This window comes from Lepidochelys olivacea (genome assembly GCF_965140295.1).
Source record: "Lepidochelys olivacea isolate rLepOli2 genome assembly, chromosome: 6".
Taxonomy (NCBI): Eukaryota; Metazoa; Chordata; order Testudines; family Cheloniidae; genus Lepidochelys; species Lepidochelys olivacea.
The window spans coordinates 54900436-54920862 of NC_140416.1; the positions used below are offsets into that span (position 1 = coordinate 54900436).

Genomic DNA, 20427 nt, shown 5'->3' on the forward strand with positions numbered 1-20427 from the left:
ATGCCAAATATGCTAAACATTCGTATGCCCCTTCATGCTTTGTTCACCATTCCAGAGAACATGCTTCCATACTGATGATGCTCGTTAAAAAAATAATGCGTTAATTAAATTTGTGACTGAACTCCTTGGGGGAGAATTGTATGTCTCCTACTCTGTGTTTTACCCACATTCTGCCATATATTTCATGTTATAGCAGTCTTGGAGGATGACCCAGCATGTTGTTCATTTTAAGAACACTTTCACTGCAGATTTGACAACATGCAAAGAAGGTACCAATATGAGATTTCTAAAGATAGCTAGAGCACTCGACCCAAGATTTAAGAATCTGAAGTGCCTTGCAAAATCTGATCAGGACAGGGTGTGGAGCATGCTTTCAGAAGTCTTAAAAGAGCCAACACTCTGATGCAGAAACTACAGAACCCGAACCACCAAAAAAGAAAATCAACCTTCTGTTGGTGGCATCTGACTCAGATGATGAAAATGAACATGTGTCAGTCCTCACTGCTTTGGATCATTATTGAGCAGAGCCCATGATGGACACATGTCCTTTGGCATGGTGGTTGAAGCATGAAGGGACATATGAATCTTTAGCATATCTGGCATGTAAATATCTTTCAACGCTGGCTACAAGAGTGCCATGTTCTCACTTTCAGGTGACATTGTAAACAAGAAGCGGGCAGCATTATCTCCTGCACATGTAAACAAACTTGTTTGTCTGAGCGATTGGCTGAACAAGAAGTAGGACTGAGTGGTCTTGTAGGCACTAAAGTTTGACATTGTTTTGGTTTTGAATGCAGGTTTTTTTTGTGAATAATTCTACATATGTAAGTTCAGCTTTCATGATAAAGAGATTGCACTACAGTATTTGTATTAAGTGAATTGGAAAATACTATTTATTTTATTTTCACAGTGCAAATATTTATAAAAAATAAATATAAAGTGAGCACTGTACACTTCGCATTCTGTGTTGCAATTGAAATCAATATAATTGAAAATGTGGAAAACATCCAAAAATGTTTAAATAAATGGTATTCTATTATTGTTTAACAGCACATTAAGTGCGATTAATTTTTTTAAATGCTTGACCGCCCTAGTTTTAATCCTTGTTGAGCTGGGCAGGAGTTAAACTGGTGACCTGTAGGTGGAAAACTCTATAGCTTATTAGCAATACCCTGAGGCTGCCACTCCCCCAGGAACACTGATGTGACACCTTTTGAGAATAAGGCTTGCTTTCTGGAAAGAAGTTTACTAAATCTATGTTCTGCCCTTTAGGAGTTTACACAGGCAGGGTCTTCCACTCTCTGGAAACACAGTCAAAATGTCCTACACACTGCTGTCACTCTCAAACACACTCCGGGCTTGTCTACACGAACACTTAGTTCATAGTAAATGGGGGGGTGAATCTACCACATTCTTGCCTGCTGCCCACTAAGTGTTCATGTGGACCTTGCTGATGTGCACTACAAGTTCCCTGGTGCACTTTAATCTACTCCCGTTTCAAAGCAGGTTGATCAAAGGGTACTAGGAAACTTTTAGTGCAGGGCAGCAGGGTCCACGCAGACTATTAGTGTGCAGCAGGTTTGTGAGGGATAGATTAACAGCCCAGCATACCACCAACCAAGTGTTCATAGAGACAAGCCCTCAGCTTCCCACAAGCCTGTTCCAGAAGGGACAGCCCCTGTTAACCAATATACAAGCACTAGAAATTGCAACAGAAGAATAAATATTAACACAACAATGAAAGTAACTTCTAAGCAAAATGTTTTACAATATAGAATCATTGCAACAATTACTTCAGGGTCCTTACACTAGCTCTTATACATGTATTTTTTCTACTTCTGGTGTTCCACAGCAGAGTCTGAACCCACAAACTTGATACCCACAGCACAGTCCTCTTCTACTGCAGCAATAGAAGTGAGTGGGATTCCCTACAGGGATACTCAACACACACGTTGTGAGTGGGTTACACGAGTATATCTGAAACAAAGACTGGGCAGCAAGATTCCTGATTTCTAGCTGTGGAAACAGTTTGTAGCAGGGCTGGCCTTACCATGAGATGAACTGAGGTGGCTGCCTCAGGTGCCAGACCGGGGGGGCGCCACTAGGACCCAGAGTGTAGAAAATTGTGTCTGCTGCTGGTGCATATGTCTTCTCTCTGCTCTAGATGCACAGAGATGGTGGAGTGCTGAGCTGGAGGAAGGAGGGCACAAGAGACATAACAGGCAGGCAGGAGAAAAGGTGAGAGGGAATAACAGAAAGCAGCAGGAGCTGCAGGGAGAGAGAGGAGGAGGAGGAGCCTCTTATGTACCTCTCCAGCACCCCCAGGAGCCTGGACTGATTAATCTCAGGGAGCTTCCTGTTTCCTGCTGCTTCCCTGAACCCACTTGAGGAGAACAGCCAGTCAACTGAAGTAGTAGGAGCCAGTTAGGCCCTTAAGATGCTGATATCTTCCCTCAGTCAGGCCCTGCTACCAGCCTGCTTATTTGTCCCCTTCAACTGAGTGTTGAGAGCCACTATAGCTGACATAGAACAGCAGTCATGAGTGAAAGAAGAAAACGCCCCCCTGGGGCAGCATTCAGAAAAAGAAAGAAAGCAAAGGAAGCTTTTCTATCTAAGCAGGAAGGAACTTTCCTACGATACATAGACACAAATGTTCACGGTGAGCCTTCCGGCCCCAGTGAGGATGTGAGTGGTGAGGAGATGCCTGATCTTCCAGTCAGTCAGTCAGAGTGCAGGTGACCTGGCAGCTACTGCAGCATCCATATCTCCATCTCAAATGGATGTAACCATGCACATTCCTGAAGAAAAGTGTAGATCAGAGAAGAGTGTGGTGGAGGCGCAAGAAACAGCTGCTGCTGAGTTTAGTTCCTTAAGTCTAGATGATCCAGGACTGTGGACCCACTTGAGTGGTAGCTTGAGGGACTTCCTTGTAGTGGATGGGCCACAGCAAGTGAAAAACTTCATGTTCCCCAAAGACCATGAAAATAGAAGTTTCCATCCAACACATTACTGACGTGAAATCCCCAGTGGTGACAAAGTGGAGAGGCCATGGCTTATGTACTCAAAAACCCAGAATGCTGCATACTGTTTTTGTTGCAAACGCTTCCAGTCTAATGTTCCAGCCACGTTGGGTTCTACAGGAACAAAGGACTGGAAAAATCTGGCTAGAAATCTGGTATGCATGAGAAGGCAGCAAATCACCAGAGAGTATTCCGTAGGTGGAAAGAGCTTGAGATGAGACTAAGGTTAAAGGGCACCATAGACGATCAGCATCAAGAGAAGATTGCACCAGAGTCTCTTTACTGGCAAAATGTTCTGAAAAGGCTCATTGTCATTGTGAGAACGCTTGCAACCCAAAACCTAGCACTGTGTGACACTTCAGATCAGTTGTATGTGCCAAACAATGGAAACTTCCTTAAAATTGTAGAGCTGATGGCTGAGTTTGATGGCTCCATGTCTAGTTGGCAGCCGGTATCAAGTGGAGTGTCCCAAGGGTCGGTCCTGGGGCCGGTTTTGTTCAATATCTTCATAAATGATCTGGAGGATGGTGTGGATTGCACTCTCAGCAAATTTGCGGATGACACTAAACTAGGAGGAGTGGTAGATACGGTGGCAGGTAGGGACAGGATACAGAGGGACCTAGACAAATTGGAGGATTGGGCCAAAAGAAATCTGATGAGGTTCAACAAGGATAAGTGCAGGGTCCTGCACTTAGGACAGAAGAATCCAATGCACCGCTACAGACTAGGGACCGAATGGCTAGGCAGCAGTTCTGCGGAAAAGGACCTAGGGGTGACAGTGGACGAGAAGCTGGATATGAGTCAACAGTGTGCCCTTGTTGCCAAGAGGGCCAATGGCATTTTGGAATGTATAAGTAGGGGCATAGCCAGCAGATCGAGGGACATGATCGTTTCCCTCTATTCAACATTGGTGAGGCCTCGTCTGGAGTACTGTGTCCAGTTTTGGGCCCCACACTACAAGAAGGATGTGGATAAATTGGAGAAAGTCCAGCGAAGGGCAACAAAAATGATTAGGGGTCTGGAACACATGACTTAAGAGGAGAGGCTGAGGGAACTGGGATTGTTTAGTCTGCAGAAGAGAAGAATGAGGGGGGATTTGATAGCTGCTTTCAATTACCTGAGAGGTGGTTCCAAAGAGGGTGGTTCTAGACTATTCTCAGTGGTAGAAGAGGACAGGACAAGGAGTAATGGTCTCAAGTTGCAGTGGGGGAGGTTTAGGTTGGATATTAGGAAAAACTTTTTCACTAGGAGGGTGGTGAAACACTGGAATGCGTTACCTAGGGAGGTGGTAGAATCTCCTTCCTTAGAAGTTTTTAAGGTCAGGCTTGACAAAGTCCTGGCTGGGATGATTTAATTGGGGATTGGTCCTGCTTTGAGCAGGGGGTTGGACTAGATGACCTACTGAGGTCCCTTCCAACCCTGATATTCTATGATTCTATGGTACTCCAGGAGCATCTAAGAAGAGTCATCACCCAAGAAATGTACACACACCACTACCTTGGAAAAACAATTCAAAATGAGATCATACAGTTACTTGCAACAAAAGTCAAACAGAAGATTGTGGCAGATCTGAAGTCAGCAAGATATTACTCTGTTATTCTGGACTGCACACCTGACATCAGCCATACGGAACAAATTACTTTAATGGTGTGTTTTGTAACAACAACAGAATCTAGTGAAAATGTCCCTGCAATGGTGACTGTCAGAGCATTTTCTAGAATGTATTGACATTGATGATACTACAGGAGCTGGTATGACAAATGTGCTTCTTAAAAAGCTGGAAGATACGGGACTTGCGATAGCTGACATGAGAGGTCAGGGCTAAGATAATGTTGCCAACATGAGAGGAAAGAACAGAGGAGTGCAGACATGGATCCAAGAGTTAAACCCTCAAGCTTTTTTTGTCCCATGCAGTTCTCATTCATTGAACGTGGTGGTCAGTGATGCAGCATCCACTTCTAGCGAGGCTGCTTAATTTTTTAATGTAATTCAAAGCATCTATGTATGTTTCTCTGCATCAACTCATCAATGGCAAATTTTGAAGCCACATCTGGGAACATCCTCTCTGACATGAAACCACTGAGTGCCACATGATGGGAAAGTCGAGTGGAGGCGATAAAGCCTATCAAACACCAAACTGGGAAGAGAGATGATGCCATAGTTGCCATTATGGAGGATAATGCTATGACAGGAACTGTTCGTGGGAGAATAGTGGCAGAGGGAAATGGAATCACCAGAAACATACAAAACTTCAAATTTCTGTGTGGCTTAGTGTTGTTGCATGACTTATTGTTTGAAATAAATGTTGTAATCAAGAGACTCCAAGGTATTGACCTTGATATATCTGGAGCAATGGAACAACTGGACAAAGCAAAGTCATACCTACAGCCTTACCGGTCAGATGAGGGATTTCAAAATGTTCTGAAGAGTGTACAGAAGTTGGCAGAGGAACTTCACACTGAAGCTATTTTCCCACCCATTCAAGAATACAAGAGTCAGTGAAGAAGACATTTTGATTACAAGGCATGGGATAATCCCATAAGAGACCCCAAAAACCAATTCAAAGTTGAATTCTTTAACCAGGTGCTAGATTGTGCAATACAGTCAGTTAAAGAACATTTCATACAGCTCAAGGAACACAGCAGTCTATTTGGGATATTGTATGATATTCCAAAACTCCTCAGTATACCTGAAGAAGACCTACACCAGCAATGCAGGGCACTAGAGACAGTGTTGACACATGATGACATGCGCGATATTGATGCGAGTGATTTAGGTGACGAACTGAAAGCCCTTTCAAGGTACATTTCAGCAGGATCAACTCCAAAGTCTGTTCTGGAATATATGTGCACAGATAAGATGACCACCCTCTTTCCAAATGCTTTTGTTGCTCTGCGCATACTTCTGACACTTCCTGTAACAGTTGCCAGTGGAGGACACAGCTTCTCCAAGCTGAAGTTAATAAAAACACATCTACGCTCTACAATGATACAGGAAAGGCTGGTCGGCCTTGCAACCATCTCAATAGAGCATGAGCTGGCCCAGACTGTGGACCTTCAGCAGGAAGCAGTTCAAATCTTTGCAACCAAGAAGGTACGGAAAGCACCACTTTGATTATTCAAACAGATAAAAATGCCAGTGTTTACTATGCAGACAAGAAAAGTTACATTTGCTGTTCAGGCATTTGAAAGTTACGTGTTACTTAAAATTTTTGAACAAGGCATTTTAAGTTGTTAGTTCTCCTTTATTAGGGTAGGTAGCAGAGCAGTACCATGAGAGGAGTGGAACAGGAAGAAGGCACAACTGAGACCTTTCAAAGTTTTGGCCCAAACTTTGGGGTATGGGGGGCGTCATTTGAGCTCCCCGCCTCAGGTGCCAAAATGTTGTGGGCCAGCCCTGGTTTGTAGTCTAGTAGTTGCAGACAGTATAATCTATTGTAACAACAAACCATTTAGGTCATCTGCAGGGACTGAACGTAGGACCTCTGGTGTAAAAGCATGAGCCTCTGCCACTTGAGCGAAGGAACCTGATCTCTTTGTGCACAAGAAGTAGCAGAATCATAAACCTCTAAAGTAGGTCAAGCTGCTAGACACAGAGCCGTACTGTGTTAGTGTGGGTTATAGAATCATCAAATTTGCCATGTTTCTGCTGAAAGACTCTGGCAAAGTGGATGAGCCTTGAAACTGTTCTAACTGAGATGTAGGTTCTACTGCTAGGCCTGCCTGAAGTGTCCTTGTCCAAGCTCTCAGATGTCTTGCCGGTGAAATGGGTGAATGACGGGTACCTCTTCAAAGGTAGCCATATGAAGCCTTGTTTAATGAGGGGCACAGACATAGTAACAGCCGTCAGTGGAAAAGCTAGTACTAGAAGTCAGAATCTGTGGGCTTGCATTTCAGGCCTCCGTCCCTGTCAGATGAGTTCTGCTGCTGTCATATGCCAGCAGCAGGGACTGAAATTATGTTACTACCAATAAAATCCTCAGATGTGGCAACTCATAGCCAGTGTGGGACAGAGGAGGCTGGAGCCTGCAGGGATCTGTGAATCTGCCATAGGCTAAAACCCACCAGGGAGTGCCAGGGCATAGAAGAAGTGCCATTTCTTCTAGCAGGTTGAAGTATGTTGTTTACTCCCATTGTTTGTCAAGCCCTCCTAGAAGCGTGACAATGACCTTTATTTCTCGCCAGTTTTTGTCCTTTCACAAATATTAATTATTTTTCTCCTGTGTTTATATCTGCGCTGAATTAACAGGGCTGTTTTTAACTGGAGCCGCTAGCTTGTTTAGGGGCTTTTCATTTCAGATACCATAAATATCTGCTAAAAACAGCTCTGAGCACAACTACTACCACCAAACCAGTGGGGCAGGGAGGGGACACAGAAAATGGAGTTTGCATGGGTCTGACAAAAAAGGAGGTTTAAAAAAAATCTCTTCAGCTGAGTGGCAGGTGATTTTTAAAGAAAATAACATCTAGATTCTGAAAGCTTTATCCGTCAGATTATAACAGTTTCATGCCTCTGAGACTCTGTTGAGCCCTGGGACTGCTTTGTGGGTTTGTTTGGTGATTCGAATGTGGAAAATAACAATAATATTTACTGCAGTCAAATCTAAAGACCCCAACTTGAGATCAAGGCCCCATTGGCCTAGCATTGCACGCGCACAAGTAAGAGATGATCTCTGCCTCAAAGAGCTTACAGTTCTAAATCTCCTAGTGGCCATGGGACCCCAGCAGGAAGATAAATAACATGGGTTTCGGATGCGGATTTAGATTATCCATTCCCACTAGGCCTTCAACCAAAGGCTTTGTCTGATGCAAGAGCTCAGAGACTGAACAGGGAAGATAAGCTGATGGCAGACTGGAACCACTGAAAAAATTAGGTTCAGCCAAGCTAGGTTTGAGGCTTTTTAGTGCTTACAGCACGAGAGAGAGGGAGACTACCTATGGTAAAGTCCGGTTGCTCGCAACCCCTCGTCACTGTGACATGCCTTAGTTATAGGTTAATGTGGCTCGCCCTGGAAATTGAGATGGTGGGTGGATGGGTGTGCAGTGATGTAACTGGGTGCCCCTCTGAATTTTTCAAGGACAGACTGAAATCTGAATCCTTTTAGGATCTCCTTCGACAGTATCACCAGTCTTTTGGCATACTGTAGGTACCTGGCTGCCCAGCCAGCCACACAAGTTCTGGCCTTCTGCATCCATTGTACGTTGGGAAGAGGAGGAAATGTTACTGTGCTGCAGACCCTTTTAGGAAATGGCTTGTTGAGATTTCCTTCCTCCTAATGCTAAATTGTGAGTGGGGGATGCCACATTTAGCCTGCCAAAGGCCCCTAATGTGGGCCCATCTATATTATAACCTCTACCATGTGATAGGAGATGTTGTTTATTTGTATTATAATGTGCATAGATGCCACAACAGAGATCAGGGCTCCAGTATGCCAGGCACTGTACAAACACAAAAGGAGACAGAGTTGCTACCCTCAAGAGTTTGCAAATGAAATAGATAGGATGGATGAACAACTCAGGCCCAGCAAGGGGAAGTGTCTTACCCAAGGTTACACGCACGTCAGTGGTCAAGCTGAGAATGGAACCCTGGTCTCCAGAGTCCCAGTCTAGTGTCCTACCCCCTAGACAATGTTGCTTCTACTGGGTTGTTTCTGAACACAGTTACCTTTTGTAGTGCAGATGGAATGTTAACCATGCTAAAGACTTGAGCTGTCCTCAGTTCAAAGATATAGTTAATGTCCAATCTAGGGTTGCCATCCATCCAGGTTTTACCCAGACAGTCTGGTTTTTGGCTTCTGTGTCTGGGTACCATTTAGGATTGCCAGGTGCCCGGTTTTCAACAGGAAAGTCCGGTCGAAAAGGGGACCTGGCAACCCTAAATGGCATCTAAACCAAAAGTCTGCTTACTGTGGGGTGGGGGTAGGCACCAGGCCATTAACCCACGCCAGCCACTGCTCAGCTGGGACTGCCTCCTCCCTGCAGGCAGCCTTCTTGAGACGATCCAGTGATGGGGCAGGAGAGCAGCGAGCAATCAGGGCAGGGCCTTGGGAAGAAGAGGCAGAGCAGGGACAGGGTGCGGGGAAGAAGAGGAGCAGGGCATGGCCTTGGAGCAAGAGGAGGAGCAGGGGCAGGGCCTTTGAGGGGAGAGGTGGGGCACAGAGCAGAGCCTCGGGGGTCCAGTTATCAGCAATTAGAAAGGTGGCAACCCTAGTCCCATCTAGCCTACAAAAGTAACCATGTCATAACCAGGTACTCTGCAGGTGGGCCCTTAGCAGTAAAAGTGTGGAGCTGGAATGGAAATAGTGTATCAGGAATCAAAAAGGAACAAAACACCTTCCAAAATGTATCAGACCAGCCACTATCCCCTGGTTGAAGGCTACCCTCCCAGTTCCTTACTTACAGCAGTGACTAAATGCAACACAGATCCTCACACTTACATAATCAGAGTTTACACTGCTTCACGCTCAAGGCTCAGCTGAGGAAAACAAGCCACTCCATCTCACTGTTCGTTTACCCTCCTGAACTCTGTCTTTGAGTGCTTCAGGGTAGACACTACAGCAGCTAATAACCTCACAGGGCATGTGCAGGGAACAATTAAAGCTCGTTGTGCCAGGATTGGGAGACAGCCACGCCCATTTTGCTGAGTGCAGCAGCCTCCCGTGCGGCCGGTGACAGTGAGCGGCAAGCATGTCTCACTGATTGCAGACCCCGTGAGTTAACATGTAAAAATCAATGGCTAAACTCAAGCTGGCATTTCTGGGCCTCTTGCTAATGGCAGCCATTTTGGTGGAAAGCAACAGCATCCATTGCCTGGATACCACAGGGCTGGGGAGAACAAGGCAGCTGAGACTGTAAACCAGCTTCCATCCAGCTGCATCATGGGATTAGTGAGCAAAGCAAGGCACAGGATTATAACATGACTGTTCAAACAGAGAGCTAGTTGTTAAATAGAAAACCCTTGCACTTGGCATTGGGGTGTCTTGAACCCCAACAGCACAGTACGGAGGGATGAATGAACTGCAGTTCCTTCAGGGGCTGCAGGGTGGCGCTATGGCTCATTACAGATGCCACCAGGATGGGTCCGGCAGGACTCTTCCAGCTGCACATGAGAGACTTAAAAGTAGGCAGTGTCCCTGATGCAGGAGTTTTTCACAGGTTAGAAGGCCTAAGCTGTGGTTTAGTTTGTGAGATACAGCTACCCCTGTGCCCGCACATCAGAAGCTTTCTGTCTCTGCTGCATCTGCCTGCTCTGGAGGTTGTTGCTTATAAGGGAATGCATTGCCAGACTGAAAAGCTTGGAGACCGAACTCCTTTGTATATCCCCAGAACAGGCACAACACAGCAGCAGGGCAAGTTTCTGTCGTTGTGCCTGATCTCTCATTGGAGACATCCCTGATGAGATAAATGGGAAGTTCGGTCTTTGGCATCTCTGCCAAGACTATCCGTGGGATCCAGTCAGTGCCAGGTGTGATGATACACTCACAACACTTCCATATTCAAAACACTGCACCAGTATGAGCTAATTAACCCTCACAACATCCTTGTGAGTTATGGGTAAGTATCAGGTGGAGTCCCGGTGTTTTAGATGGGGAAACAGACACAGCATTGCCAAACACTCAGAATCATGAGTCCGGGCCCAAACAATCGTGAGATTTTGTATAAACCATATATTTTGGGTTCTTTTATTTGCCTTCTGTTTTTTGAGCCTTTAGGAAGCACTCGAGTCCTGTGTTCAGGGATTTCTCCACAACCATGAGTCTAGAAACTTATTTTTTTAAACGTTTCACACAAATTCACATGACTCCAAGAGGTGGGGCTTTAAGAAAAATACAAATAATCATGGGGCTCATGATAAATCAAAGTTGGCAACATTGCAGATGCACAGAAAGAGGAAGCGACTTGCCCAGCAAATCAGTGTTGGGGATGGGATTACAACTTCTAACCAGCTGACTCCCAACCCCATTAATTCCTCCAGACCCTGCTACCTAATAGTGATTGTATGCTAGACTGAGTCCTCCCAACTCATTTCACATTGATCACCAAACAGTAACCAGAAGCAGATAACCTCTGATGCCTACCAGCTTAGATTAGATTTGAACTAACAGCCCCATCTTTTTGAGCCAACCAGCCTGCCTCTCCTGCCCCCTGAAACCTAGGACCAAATGGAAGACAGTGCCATAGATGAGAGAGGCTTTGTTTCCCGTTTCCTGAGCCAAGCCAGTCCCTCTAGCCTGGGACTGGATTGAAATCAGTGTTCTAAAAATGAAAGGCCCTGTATCCGTATCCCATTCCTAAACACTCTCCTCACCTGCCCCTGCTCTCTCTCATAGGTAAGCGGCAAGTACAGCTTGCACAAATCCTCTTAGAGAGAAGGATTCTCTTTGTCCATCCTATCAGCTGAGGGAAGGAGTAACCAGGGGTCCAGTCGCACTCAGCGCTAACATAGCATACAGTTTTGTCATTTCATGTATAATAAATAAATGCAAAACCCCAGGCATTTGCTGTGATGCCTCTGAAAATTGTGTGTGTCAGTTCCAATGTGCACATCACCATCCTAACACAACTCATATGCTCTTTACAGTTTGTTTTCATTATCCGGTGAGAAAGTGTGGCTTTGTCTGCAGACCCAGCAGGTAGATTCACTGCTCTGTACAGACCCCAATCAGGATTGCGAAAGGCCCTGGCTAAGGATGAGAGTCTATTGTGTGTGGGTGCTGACCTCAAAGCAGAGAATCAGCATACATGCAGAGGTGCTTTTTTCCCTGTCTTTTTCCTTCCCTTCTAAATTGGCTTGGGGTGAGGTGAAGCTGAAGGGATCCTCGGAAAGGCCAGGTCGTTGATTGAAAGGAAAAGGCGTAATGGATGGTGAAGAGCTTTCATCAGCAGGATGGGCTGCAACAGGCTCCAGGGAATAGCATTCTGCCTGCACTCTGGCTGTGTGTCTGTCTGATTATTGTGTGTATTTTCATCTCCGCTGTCTCTCTCTCTCTTAATCTGGGCTCCTCTGTGCCACCAAGATGCATAGCTCACTCCATTGTCTGAGAGACTAATTTGCACTGTAAATCTGATGCTTATCTTACATGACAGCTTACTATGGGGCTTACTGCAGTCCTGAAGACAAGCTATCCAGAGACAGCCAGGGAGCTTTAGACAGGTTGACTGGGATGAAAGATGTGCTCCCACCCTGGCGCACTCTCATCTACTCCCCGGTCAGAGCTTGGGCTTTGTCCCTTGCATTTTGCTGTAACCCATTTTAAGAGAGTCAAAAAATAATCCAATCTGAGTTGAAGTTTGGATCACGACACTCATCAGCTCGGGGGTAGGAGGTCAGAGCTCTGAAATGCTGTTGGAGCGGCCATCAGTTTACCAAGGGTGAGGGCTCCACCCTTGCTTCCTGCTGCTCATCAAAGTTAAGCAACACAGGAGGGCTAGAATCCAAGTGCTGGCAGCCACTTTAGTCTTGGTGATCTCTGAGTCTGGAATTCCTAGAGCTCGCTACAGCATTGTTGACTTTGTGCCTAGCATAATTAGAAGGATTCATTGTTCTTGTCTTAACTCCTTAATGCTTCCTGACACTTTCTCCAACACTTTTCAGTTCTCTGCAGGCCATGTGGCATCTTAACGCGTCTCATATGCATGTGCCGCCTCCTTTCTGGTCCTCAGGCTATTCACCTGAAGGCTTCCATATCTCATCTGATCAGTTTGACTCTAGTGTTGATTGGAAATGGGGACAGGACACAAAAGCTCCCACATCGAGGCCCATCACTAAGCCATTATCAGGGAGACCTACTAGAGGGCTTCGTGCCCTGAGCTTCAGCAGCGTGATCCCCTCCTGGGACAAGTAGGCTTGTTGCCCTCCATGTCTAGAGAAGGTGGCACATGTAGTGCACTTCTGAGGGATGATACAGCACAGTGAACACAAGACTCCAGTGATCCCATCCCATCATAGAAGGGTTAGTACTTGTGAGACTAAAATGGAACCAGTGCCAACTTTCACCCCTCCCTCAAAATGGACCTGCTCTGAGGTGTGGTTGATTTTCTGTGCTCCTCTTTTTCATACATCCCTGCCTTTCCTAGTCCAAGTGAGAAGCCAAAGCACCAAAATTGCTATACCAGACAGGCTGCTTTTTATGGGGGAAGTAGGTTCAAACTAGACCAAAAATGGAGTCCTGGCATCTTTAACTGCTCCCTGCCCCACAGGAAGAGAAGGGCTTTCTTACAAAAGCGCAGTGTTGCTCTATGGCAGTGAGCCCACTGGCCTGTTCCTGTAGAACAGGTGGAATTTTAATCACTTGGGACTGTACCAGAAATCGTGCAGAGAGCATATTCTAACCCAGTTTTGCAGACTGGTTACGTCAGATAAAGATCTGAATATCAGGGGCTTATCCAAACCCTTTGACACCAACAACTCCTCCTAGCAAGTGTACTGCCCCAGAACTTAGCTGCAGGCAACTGATGGCGCCTCCCAAGCAACTTCCATGAAAGCAAGCAGAGCACCCAAAACTGTCTAAGTCAAGAAGGCTCCAACATATGCCAAGTAAGAGACCTGATGAGGTGCAGGGACTAATCCAATTTTAAAAGCACCATGTAGCTATTTTTTGTAGAAGATCCAGAACCACTCCCTTCCCCACTGAGTGACAGTGGCATAGCCTGTTAGCAGTTGATCTGATGGGCTGAAGTTTAGTCTGCAGGTGCGCTTAGACTATGCGGAACACGCGGGGACCTGTTTCACAGCTGCACTAAGGAGCCCCTTTGTGCCAAGTGCTATGACAAATATCCCAAGACAGTCCATGCTCCAAATAGCTCACGATTCAAGGGAATGACAAAAAGGAATAGGTGAGCAAAAGAAATGTGGATGGAGGTGCAGGGTGGGAAGCAAACGTAACAGTAAATGGAGCAGGATTGGCATAGAAGGCATAACTCTGATGTCTCCATCAGCCACAGTGTGCAGCATCTGAAGACCTTGCCATGCTATTAGCTATTCAGCCTCTGCTTTCTGAAGTTCCCAAGCCCTTCACTTGCTAGCAAAGGAAATGCACTGACAGAATCAATATCAGCCACAATCTGCATGGAAATGAAAGTGGGTGGTGATATCAAAAGGGTTTTTCCAAGTAGAATTTCCTGTTGCCTGGAATATTATTAGTATTCCAAGTGGAACACTGTTGACTAGTTGAGCTGAGTTAATAAATATGGGGGTCCCTCTTGAAGAAGCAGCGATCATTGCAGCATGGTTTGTGTCTGTGAGCACGACCTAATGCGTGAGACATAAAAATCCCTATGAAGATCCAAGGGGACAGACCACAGCCAGCTGTTGGTTAGCTACAATAACCTGTTCTTCCTTTGTCCAGCCGCTTGGGCTAGTGTGAGTGAATGGCCTGTAACATCTTGCCATAAGTGACCCATCTAGCCACTCTCAGTCCGGGGATGTGGCTAGGAATGGGAAGCAGCATTTTGCTGGGGATTCCCCTGCTGAATGGCTCTGAGTGGTCTCAGCCTTTTGTTTGTGGCAATGTGTTCCAGGCCAGTTCCTTTGCATGTCCCATGGACTGTATAAACATTAACGGATCTTGCTGCTGAGCTCTGAAGAGCCTCTCTCTTCAGAGTGCTTACAAAATCTCTGTGATTCTCCTTGCCAAGTGACTGACTAATTCTGACAGAATTCCTGGCTTGGGCTTTGTACGGACACATCATTATTATGCAGGCTTTCAGCAGCCTGCCGTTCATCTCCACAATTTCCCCACTTCCCAGAACATGGGGAACACATCCCAATAAAAGCCCTCCTGCTGCATGGTTTTGCTTTATCAAAATGAGTCCATGTGTGTTAGCTATCAGCCCTCTAAGCTGGCGCTGGGTTAGAAAGGACTTTACTGTTGCAGGACTCCAGTGTTTCCAGAGGGAGCTTTCTCTCCTATCCAGCAAGACTCCTTTGCTGTTTTCTTGTGGTTGTTTCTAACATGTCCCGTGTATAGAACTGGCAGCAAATAAGAAGTCCTGGCACCTAAAACATCCCACCCCTCTCCAAAAAAACAGTTACCACTTTGCTGCCTGCATCCAGTAGTGGCAGTGGACACAAGCTGAGAGGGGGTATGTGGAAGGCAGCTTCAGAGTTGAAAAGTTAGAACCCCATGAGTAGCAGCTTGGAACTAACCAGCTCCTCAGCCCTGGCAAATTGTGAGCATTGCCCCATGCATACCATCAAGAGAGAAAACTTCTAAGTACCCACCAGACAGGTGGCATTTCAGCCATTATAGCTCTGCAGTTCTTGCATCTCATGCTAGCAATTCCTTTGCTTTACTAGCAGTAGTTAGTGTGGAGGGGAGAGGAATTATGTCCCTTGATAAGGGGGTTCACCTTAAATGAGGCAGTGAGATTTGACAGTTATGTAACTGAGCTTTATTGATCCTTTCTGCACTGCATGGGCATTCACCAAGCACTCACTAAATTCCCAAAGTCTTCTCCCATTATGCACTGGACTGTGTAAATTGTGGTTCCCTGGTAAGTCTCAGCTTTGGTTACTCCAGTGTCCTGGATATTGCAGTGAGGGGGCAGGGGTATTTCTGGGGAAGACTCTCTAGGTATTGGGGTGTGTCTGCCTTTTCCTAATGTGCTGTGGTGATGAGGAACCCTTCAAAGTTAGAATTGACAAGAGCTACCTAGGAGAAGAGTTTTAGGAGATAATGCATCTAATTGCTTCCCCATTGTCTTTCTCCTTGCAGACTCCAGCAAGGACCATCCACAACAGCAGGCAGGAGTGATCTGGAGAGTGACGGGAGGCCTGTTCAGCATCACGCGGGGAGCTGTGGGGGCAACGTTGGGAGGAGTTGCCTGGGTTGGCAGCAAGAGCCTGGAACTCACCAAAACAGCTGTGACCAGCGTCCCTGCCGCCAGTGTTGGACTGGTAAAGGGCGGCGTCTCAGTGGTGACCAGCGGCGTGGGAGCTGTGGGCAGTGCCGTGGCCAACAAAGTCCCTTTCACCACAAAGAAGAAGGACAAGGCTGACTAACCCTGATTGCAGCTTCCTTGCAAAAGATCAGTCCATACGCTCCCTCTCCACAGCACCTCTTCAGATTGGAAACAGCCGCCTCGGGGCGGGGACAAAGCACCAGGGCAGACTCCAGCTGCAGCCCGCTCAGCACCACCTGCCTGGCTCAGAGCTCACAGAGTCACTGCAAATTTCTTTCACTCCTACCACCTACTGGGGGCCCACTCTCCTCCGAGGGCTTTTGAAGGCACAGCTTCTCTACCCTGCAGTTTCCTTCCCCTTTCTTGCTCTCCCGAGCACAGAGGAGTGGAAGTGGGCACTGGGAGATGGCAGGGGGTGGGTGGGAAGAACTGTGCTTCAGCATGAAGCCCACACATGCTCCTGATGTTCCTTTCATTGTATTTAGTTTGGGTTCAGTTTCAGGCCCCTGGGAGGTGTTCTTAAGGTTTGCTGGGGGGAAGGAGAGAATTGTTATAAGAAAGTCCCATTGACATGAAGAAGAGATACTGTGGCTAATGAAGGCTTGTTCCTCCCCCGGAGAAATCGAGGGGAGTACCCATATCCCTTTGTCTATAGGTTTCAGTCCCCAAGCTGGTCCTCCCAGGTCTGCACTCAGGCGAAGTGTGCCCTTGGAAAGGGAACCCTCAGCCCTAGCAGAGCAGCTCCCATGTCACGTGATATCACACGAGTACGTTGTACAAACTGGAGCAGATTTCCTAGTTTAGGGGTGAATGGAGGAGGAAATGTCTGTGTCTGTAGCCTGGGGAGAGGGAGTACCAGGTCACCATAGCGCCAGAGTCAGAGGCACCATTGCAACGTTACAGCAGGGAGGCTAAGCCCCTGTAATGTTATAGCAGAAGGCAGCACTGCTGCCATAATATTATGACAATAGGCAGCCAGTGCAGCTTCAGCAGTAAGGGGCACCAAAGCTTTTGTCACAGGTGAGGCAGACTTGGCCTTAATGTAAGCTGGTGCAACCTGCTGAAGTCGTTGGCATTTCTCCCATGCAAGGCAGAGTCAGTCTGGCTCCATGCCTTGCTCACGGTACCGCTCCTCAGCTGTGTTAAAGAACATACGTTTTAAAGGTGGGGACCCTGGTTTGCCTCCACGGGATGTAATGTTAAACCCTGGTAAAGCATGTTCCTGAACCTAATTTGAGTCCTGCAGTAGGGGTTCGCCTACTGCACCACTCTTACTATGGCTGGGCACCTCAAAGAACAACTCCCTGAGGTGTAGTGGCATCATTGTGACCACACAAGCCTGCTTTAGAGAGTGATTTCCCTGGATTAATGAGAGCACGCTCCAAAGCAGGCGACTACTGAGCTAGTGTGCACATTGCATCAGCAATTCGTACACCACACACTACTCACGGGGTTCCAGCCTGCCTCAGTAGAACGAGCACGTGACACTAAATAGTCACCCTGTGTTCTTCAGCTCAGCACAGACCCAGAAACTGAGTCTGCTGCTGCCTCTCCGTCCTAACCCACTCTGTCACATGATTCTCTCTCTCTCCCTGAGTCCCCTGCAATCCCCAGGATTAATGGGATAAGGAAAGCCCCACGTTCCAGCATTAACTCTGCCTTTCCTGGCTTTTGTCAGGTTTTTTGCCTAGATTGTTAGGTTTGGGGGTGCATAGAAAAGTGACACAGTGTTTGCAATGTATTTTATAAATATGCATCTATATTAGCATGTGTGTATGTAATCTGCAGTACACAGGCATGTTTTCAACCAGGTAAACTAACCTGTGCCATTGCTGCAGACCTGCTCACATATTCGTCTTTGGCAGGTTCCAGCATATCGTTTTTTTATAGAGGGACGCTGTCTGAATAAAAATCATGTTTTAGCAGATGTTTTTCCCTGTGTTGCCTGATACTTAGTTTATTAAAACCAAAAGAATGTTAAAAAATCTCCTTTACTTTCTCCCCCTAGTGCTCTTGGTTTACTTGTTGCCCTTGGCTCCTTTTGGAAGTTCCTGGTCCTAGTCAGTTTCTTTTCCTGGTTCTAATGCTGTAGCAATGATGCTATGCTTGTCTCTGACACCAGGGAATATTTAAATACAAGAAAAAAAACCCTTTTCACTGAATTGTCTAATACCTGTGAATGCCTTTGGATCCTGGCCTTTATGAAATCCAGCTGTGGGGTAAGAGTTGAGTGGACCATGTCCCTTCACTAGACAAACTGCACGTCCGAGTGTCTCTGCATCACCTGTACTGTGCACTGACCCTGCTATTTGCAGTAATAATGAACAGCTGATCGCCACAGTATGTTGCTCTTGATCGAAAGAAAGTGGCTTAAGCTGCTGCTTTGTTTTTAGAGAGGCAACTGCTTTGCTGGTGTCTTTTCTGGAGACCTTGCTGACACAGACGTGCTGGGTTTGACTCTGAAGACAGCAACTTCACCAGGCTACCAGGCGTGCATGTGTGAGTGCCGTGCGCCTGTACCTTGCTGAAATATTCTTCAGCAGTCAGAGAGGCCCTGGGAAGCCTTACTCAGCTCTTCCCATCTACCAAGTGCTCAGCAAAGCATGGTGTCAGCTTGCTCAGTGTATCCACTTGTTCCTCACCCTCCCCTAGTCTTCTCTTATTATATGGGCTTTCACATGGCATCAGAATCCTGTTCTGATCTCTCAGGTAATAAATGTCCCTAACTAAGCGGTCAGCAAATCTATCCCAACTGATCCATTTGTTGAACAAGGAGAACAGAAGGCCATCCTCCTCCTCAGCTCCTCCTCCAGCTTCCTCTAGGGGGGTGATGAGAAGAAGATCTAGAAACTCTTAGCTGTCCTCTCCCTTCCCCACTAGCCCTTTGCTATCAATTCTTGCAGGGTGGGCTGGGGTGGAGAGCTCTGCACTACTAGATCCACCTGTCTCCACCCCACCCCACCCTGGAACTATGTTTGGAATGGCACTAGCAGAACAAGGTAAAAGCACATATTTTCATCCCTGGTGCAACTCCATTGACTTCAGGGGCCTCTTGTGCATACAATGCATTTTCTCATCTTTTCTCCTACCATCCGCGTCTCTCTTTCGTTCGTTCTTTTTCTTTTTTAAGTAAATGGAATAAAAATCTCCATTAGCTCCGGAATGGCCACCGCTTGAGTAATAGTTTGTGAAGGTGAAACTAGGAGCAAAAGGAGCTCACAGCCAGGATCTGTGGCAACTTCACAGCCAGGTGGTGATGACTTCTTGTCTGTCCTGTGAAGGGCTTGGTGTGAGTGGAAGGCTGGTGAATAAACAGGTATGCTCCAGCTGTGGGTGCTAGAGAATGTGCCCTACATTATGACGGCGAGAACCATCCATTCACTAGTGATTCCTTTGCCTTCCTATTTCACTTTTCTCTCTGTTGTCTTTTCCTTCTCATTCTATTTCTTCTTTCACTTGTTTTTCCTTCCCGGGTCAGAACGCCTACTGAATGGGAGTCTCTTGTTAAAAAGCCACCCGTGTGGCCCTGAAACCGGGGAGGGGTAAGGGAGGCTCCACTCGTTCAGACTGTTTCCCTGACTGGGGGAAGCAAGGGAGTACGTTTCCTCAGCTGCTGTCTGTCCAGTCATTCTGCTTGTGGAAACGTCTCTGTTTTGTCTGTGTCCCTTCCTAGGCTGCACCTCCTGTGAGTGGGTCTTGTTGTCTCTGTTTCATGGTCCTTAAGTAGCTCTTATAAAATACAGACTGCGTGTAAATATAGAGACAGAAGTGGGGTGTGGCGCTCCCAGGGGCAGGATGTTGCTGACCATCTCTGGCTCCAGATGTTTCCAACCCCTTGGAGTAAGCCAACTCTATTGAAACATTCACACGCTAAACAACTCCTCCAGCCCCACATCCCAGCCCACACCGTCGTGCTAGAGAGAATGACTGAGGCTCGGAGATATTTTTGTTCTCTATAATTGAAATCTCTGTAATTTGTTTCTGGGTTTGGGATTCTTCTTGGGGTTTTTGCAGTGTGTTTCTGGGAATATTCTCCATCTCTGTATTCAGTTACAGTAAAATTTGAGGCTAAATACCTCTTTTGGGTCGGTCCTTCTCTCCAGTGGGAGGAAACTAACAAAAATAATACTGTTAAGACATTAGAAATGGGAAACTCAACTGTCACACCCAGGGCCCATGTGTCAGGGCACCAAACAGTGTTGAATCTCTCTCTCTGATTACACTAGGACATGGTTTTCAAACGTGATTCCAAAGCCGTTTTGTCCCAGCCACACTAATTGGTCAAACTGTTCGAAAGCAGTTCAGAGGAAGTATTTAAACCTGGTTCCTAATATTGGTGTAAAATCCTGTGTAGTTGGGGCTTTTGTCCCAGGTTTTGTTCAGAGCCAGGTGGGGCAGCAAAACTAAACTAAACTCCAAAGGCCACTGTTTCAGGCTCTCGCTACTGGAGAATGGGAGTTTCTGTCTTTAGGACTGGCTGTTTCTTATCAAGATTTACCCAAATG

The 20427-nt window shown here is 46.6% G+C and overlaps 1 protein-coding gene across 2 annotated transcripts in view; it reads left to right on the forward strand.

The window, feature by feature from the left end:
* Positions 1-17849, forward strand: part of LOC311522807 (transmembrane protein 263-like) — a 319554-nt gene extending 301705 nt beyond the window's left edge. For both annotated transcript variants that reach the window (XM_084632309.1, XM_084632310.1), the window contains one exon: positions 15736-17849. In XM_084632309.1, the coding sequence (XP_084488435.1) occupies positions 15736-16022 (287 nt within the window). In that variant the 3' untranslated portion in view covers positions 16023-17849. The remainder of the gene's footprint in view (positions 1-15735) is intronic.
* The last annotated feature ends 2578 nt before the right edge of the window (positions 17850-20427 follow it).